The sequence below is a fragment of the Anneissia japonica genome, unplaced genomic scaffold (assembly GCF_011630105.1).
Source record: "Anneissia japonica isolate Jap-2015-1 unplaced genomic scaffold, ASM1163010v1 scaffold2999_len715162_cov194, whole genome shotgun sequence".
Lineage (NCBI taxonomy): Eukaryota > Metazoa > Echinodermata > Crinoidea > Comatulida > Comatulidae > Anneissia > Anneissia japonica.
In genome coordinates this window covers 394536-400524 of record NW_022754077.1, presented here as the reverse complement: position 1 = coordinate 400524, position 5989 = coordinate 394536, and the positions used below count along the sequence as shown (strand labels likewise).

General features: G+C 35.8%; 1 protein-coding gene across 1 annotated transcript in view; it reads right to left on the bottom strand.

The window, feature by feature from the left end:
* Positions 1 to 5989, bottom strand: part of LOC117123040 (15-hydroxyprostaglandin dehydrogenase [NAD(+)]-like) — an 11252-nt gene continuing 5263 nt past the window's right edge. Inside the window, exons 7-13 of the mRNA XM_033268859.1 lie at positions 4110 to 4253; positions 3138 to 3264; positions 2908 to 3014; positions 2426 to 2522; positions 2248 to 2324; positions 1647 to 1777; positions 1 to 1223 (exon numbers count right to left, since the gene is read on the bottom strand). Coding sequence (XP_033124750.1) covers positions 1103 to 1223; positions 1647 to 1777; positions 2248 to 2324; positions 2426 to 2522; positions 2908 to 3014; positions 3138 to 3264; positions 4110 to 4253 — 804 coding nt within the window. The 3' untranslated portion in view covers positions 1 to 1102. The remainder of the gene's footprint in view (positions 1224 to 1646; positions 1778 to 2247; positions 2325 to 2425; positions 2523 to 2907; positions 3015 to 3137; positions 3265 to 4109; positions 4254 to 5989) is intronic.

Here is a 5989-nt window from a genome sequence, read left to right as displayed (position 1 = left end):
TTTAAATGTCACGTGCTTTTTTTATTCAGTCTTATTGAGTATTTTAAAAAATAGTTTTCTAGCTCAGGTTGTTTAATACCATAAACTTGACCCATAAATAAATATTTCACAACAATCGTTCTATTTAAAAAATTCACCACATGGAAGCTTATGACCATACATAACGTATTATATCTATGACAATATGCCTACTCTTCTTCTAGTCGGGACGTAATCTATCATATTATTAGCCTAAGCACAGTATCAATAACACAGGATAATGCCTAAAGATAAACACCATTAATTAGGACTTATTATTTTGGAATTAGTGGAAACGAAATACTAAGTTAATCTGTTTTGCAACACGGTTTAATAATAGTCACAGTGTCGCAATAACTAAACCATTTAGACCTATGTATTCTGTATGTAAAGAACACTTGATGTGAATTAACTTCGATATTTCCTATATGTCACATCTTTGTCATTTCTCTGGCTATTTTTAGAAACTACAGTACGTTACAGTCGCCTACGTATCGATACAAAACCAGTGGTGATTCTGTTTAATTTTCATTCATTATAACCGAATCAGCAATTGCATTTTTTCCCCAAATATGTGAACGTATTTTCTTGTATTGATGGCTATCCCGTCGCCTAAATAATAATTCTTAAATCTAGGCCAGTGGCAAAAGAGGCGCCCCGCTCCCAACATCCCCTTCCCAGCAGCACCAAAAAATATCATTAACAACCAAGTGTTGAATCATTTAATTTGACTAATATTCTTGATTTGTACAATGATCTATTTGTTTTATTATGATTTATTTTTATTCGGATGTTTTTCACTTTTTTCACTTTCAAACACCCCAAAACCCTTCGACCGTGGTCGCACCCCTGCAAGAAATGATGTATCCGCCACTGAAAGCAATATGATTCTCATAGCACAATCTCATAATTGTTATTTATACTGTATAGTTGTCTATTTCCTCGTGGCCATATAAAGGAATAATCTAGCGTCTGTGGCCTGCTTGGCAACTGAGCAAAATAAATATTGTGGTGGTACTGTATACAATAACAATCAAATAAAGATACATAAAGCAAGATCTGTATCACAAAGATATCTGTCATTTTATATTGGTATTTCCTCGTACTCTTGTAGGTCTATCCCGTTGGTATGTGTTACCCGCATAACTTGGCCGTCCCGACCTTCTTCAACCAACTTCATAAACGCCTCTACAACAATAGACACTCTGAAAGAAAGGCTCAAAGAATAGTTAGATGCTACACTGCCTGAATTACCATTTTAAAGAATTTCCAACATAAACATAGCTGCGACATTTCTAGTGTCTATAAGTTGAGAATTACAAGCCTACAGTCGCCCTCCTTCGAGACCACGTTGGGACCAACATGAAATTTTGGCCCGTGGTGTCTAGATTTGTTCCCAATTGGTGGGTTAGGTTTGTGTTAAAAGATTAAAGATTGTTCTTTGAAAAAGTGGTTTCGGAATTAGAGGTGGTCTCGAATTGGAGAGTGCATAGTTTTAAACCTTACGCTTGATGATATTTCGTTAGATTAATTCAATCAAAAATTGGTCTAAGCCCAACGGGGCCAAGGTGTAGGTTTACATCTACTCTTATTGTACATATTATAAATAGTAACTAAACTTAACTCACGGTTGAACATTGAAATTACTCAGTAATTTGCTTAAAAATTCCTTTGTTTCTGGAGTGATTAAAGCGGTGTCGGTATACGATGGGCAGAGAGCATTCAGTCGTATACTATCTGACTTTAGCATAGGGCTAGCCTAAACATATAGAAAAATGATAATAAACCATTGACGTTACAGCCAATATACGGTAAATTTAGGAGCGCTTATGTTGTTATTGATCATTTTTCCCCCATTTTTTGATGTTATATAAATATGCCTATGAATAACTATACAGAAGTTGATAGTGAAACGGAACTGCGTCTGTAAAAACCGCAAACGTTAATTGTAGAGGCCTAATGTGTTCCCATACTTGTCTCCTTTATTGTAGTTGTGGGCCAATATGTGAGATCGGGACTGACCGCAATGAGAAATCTAACAAATCGGTCTCAAATGCTACTTCCACTGTTTAAGTTCTCCTTTGGCTTTGGGAAATTTCCAATGCCCTTCACTCGATATTCTCAACGTCAATATTTTCTTGACGGTAATGGAAATTCTATTAATAATGGCTAGGCCAACCTTGGTGGTCTAACTCATAATAAAAATAAGAAAAAAAAAGTATTACGAACCGCTAGGCTTCGGCTTAACCCCACGACTCCGTGCTTTGAGGCAGCATATACAGGACAGAATGGTACATCTCGAAGTCCTAAAAACACAAGAATGATGCAAACAGTATTCGAAAAAAAATTATAATTTCCAACTATTTGCTCGATATTTTTAAATATTAAAATTGATTTTGCTACTGACCAGCTAATGAGGCGATATTTACAATAACGCCTCCTCTGCCGCCATTTGCTTTACTCATATATTTGATAGCTAAGTGACTCCCTCGAATAACTGCAATCTGAAAATATATGAAATGCAACAAATTATATAGAAACAAATATAATTATAATAATTATGTTTATTATATTGAACAATCACCTTCACTTGACAGTTTTAAGTCACTAAGGTATTCAAGACACACCTCCTTAATAGTCTCTTTTTTTGGAACCGCACCACGAGCAACGCATGTTGGAATGCTGCAGTATAAATGGAACGATTGATTGATTAATTGATTGGCTGATTGATCGATCGATCAATCGATTGGTTGATAGCCTAAGAAATAATACAATTATTTATAGAGATCACTCTGATATTCCAATGCTATACAACTAATCAATAAACTAAAAAACTAAAATTAAAACGTTGTTAAACAAATTAGTTAAGTAATGTTTGTGTCAACTTACCAGGTTTATTTCGACCATTTTTTCCCAGTTGGCTTCATTAGCAATTCCAGCATTGTTACACACCAAATCAATTTGTCCAAATTGGTTTTTAATTTCACTGAAAGCATCTAAAATATTTCAGACACCGGATCAGCATGAGAAAGATATAGTTTTTCATATAAGTTTAGATATAACATGCATCTTTTGATCATTAACAAATCATCTTTTTAAAGTTTTCAACAATGTTTTACCTTCTAATTGTTGTTTATCTGAAACGTCACAATGTATGAAATGAACTTTCTCATTGCCATATTCGTTGGCCAGTTCTTTTAGGGTTGCTTCTCCTTTTGATTTCTGAATATCTAAAATACCGACAGCCTAAAAGCAAGAACGGGAATATGGTAAGATCTCAAAATTAAAAAATAAAAATATAAACTGGAGTATATATGATACAAAATTTACAATACAGACATCACAACACTTTGTTAACAACCAGAAGACAGACGAACGATTTTCATATGCATATCCTAATAAATGCATATTAAGTAGTATTTAGAATAATATTGAGCAACTGGTCTCTAAAAAAGATAGGCCTAAGCAGAGCAACTGAAGTGAAAAAAGCAGAAGATTTTGCTTGTCATAATGGAAAGAGTAGAACGCATGGCGCATCACTGTATTCGGATAAATGGTAGCACTAAAACAGTAAACAGGAAAACTCATCTCATTCCTTCATGAAGTGGCTATAAGATCGAGGTATTCGTTAACACCTGCCAGCGCGACTATACTATATAATACAAGAAGTTAAAAAAAGAGTGAAAGAGTCGCACATGACTCACTCAAATACACACACAAACACACCCACACATACACTGACTACAAAGATGGCACTTTGTCTCGCACCCACTTCGCTTGCTTGCTTCACATCAGTGGTCTTTTTTATTGGTGTATCAGCTGTATTATTCGCCTTATAGATCCATTGATTGAATAAACTGAAGTAAACATATAAATAATATAAAAATGGTGAAAATGAAAATTCAATCTTTAGAAAGTGATATTGTTTTTCTTAAAATATTGAAATGTACTCTGAATAGAGATAAATTAATTCCATTCCAATCATATCTATTGCATCCTCCCTATGGTCATGTAGACACTATATTTTTTTATTTTTTTATTTATTTATTTTCATATCATAAATACGGAATATGCTTCACACTAGTACGAACCTTGATCTGTTTTTTCAACAGTTCTTCAGCAAAAGCCCTTCCAAGACCCTCAGCTGCACCAGTAATCAATGCTACTTTACCGGACACTTCCATGTTGGCTTCTTTGCAGTTTCCTTCTGAGCTTCCACGTAAACTATTCCACTTTTATGACTGCTAAACGGAATAGATATAAAATTTAACTACAATTTTGATCTCATTCTCATACACATATCATAAAGCAAAATAAATCTCATTACAGAGGTACCGGTATATTTATAGTTAGGCTCTACATTAATATTATTCAATTTTCGTCAATCGTTTCCGAATCTGTAGCATGATTCTTCTTTAACGGTTGTGGTGGTTGTATGACGGACTTTCGACTTCTTGAGCCTTAGTTTCAAAATATCCCACTTGTGACACCAATTAATAACTACTCAACAGAGTCGTCCATCATGCATGCAACTACTTTTATTCAGCGCAGCATAGTGTAACACATCATTACAATGGATGCTGAAGAAACTCCCAAGATAATAGTGCAAGATGGAGAAACGATTATATATTCTGGCAAAAAATAGTTCTTTATATTGTTATGTTTTAAATATTTGTTTTCTTCACATACAACAGAAATAAAAGTAGACTATTCGATTACAGAATAGATATGTAAAACTCAGTTCTCTAAAACACAAATTTAAACTTAAAAGTGTGGTCTACTCTATTCTATTCTAGCCTTTCATTTGCAAGTTCCTTATTTTTCCTTTTGTGACACTTTTTTTCAATTTTTTAAACATGTAGCATCTCATTTGCCCGTCCCGGTATCAAAGGGGATCTAGAACAGGAGATACCCATAATCTGTTTCGGTGGTGTAAACTTACCCCACAGGCCCCATCTTCTCTTAATCCCCATACCGTCTCATCACCATAACCAGTAGCGATCCATGAATTTGTAATAGAGAAAGCCCAGGGAGGGAGTTTGACAGATGGAGCGTCTATACCACCTCAGCCCCACTATAATTGGGGTAAGAAAATTTACGATTATGGCCGGAAAAGTTTGAATGTAATTTTCTATTTTTCTCATTAATTTTTTAAAATTTTTAAAAAATTACAGGGAATAGGGCCGGCTGCCCCGCCCAACCCTTGCATCCGCCACTGATAACACAACAATAATCAGCATCGTATGTATGTAATCATCAAAATACGATGGCGCTGCACAGGCAAACAATGTGATATATTCAGATTCAGAAACCTAGATGAGTTTTTCGATAGCGCAGAGCGAAGACTTGTTGGAAAGCAGGGCTTAAATGCACTTGAAGTTCTTCAGTGTAGATTTACTAGAAAGTTGAGGACACTATCATTTTTAAGGATTAATATGATGCTGATTTATTATGTCGTGACGACATCTAATCCAAAATCCAATCCAATCGAACGTATAATAATAGTAACAATGTACTTTTTTATAGCGCCATATCCATCTCACATAAGATGCCCAGGGCGCTTTATATGTGGACTAGGAACTTGATCAATGACTTTCTTCACCCCTAAGGGTCTATTCGTGTCCGTGCTCCCACCAGAGGGGATGTCTGTTCCAGTATCCCGGGCCGGGGTATCCCTGACTCGTCTCGAAGGATGTACTGGGTTTTTTATAGTGCACACGCGCCATTGGACCTACGGTTTAGTCCTTATCCGAGAAGACTTGTTCTACCACTAGGACCATAGGTGAGCGTGCCGTTCGAACCAGCGCCGATATTATGGCTGTAACTTGCGGCGCCCCTGCTAACCGCTCGGCCATTTGGCTCGCATAATACTAAGGTCTATTATACTATGTAGGGCCTATATAAATGGATTTATTCGATGTAAACACCATTGATAACCAACGAAAGTTCGAAAAAGACAGTGGGGGGGGGG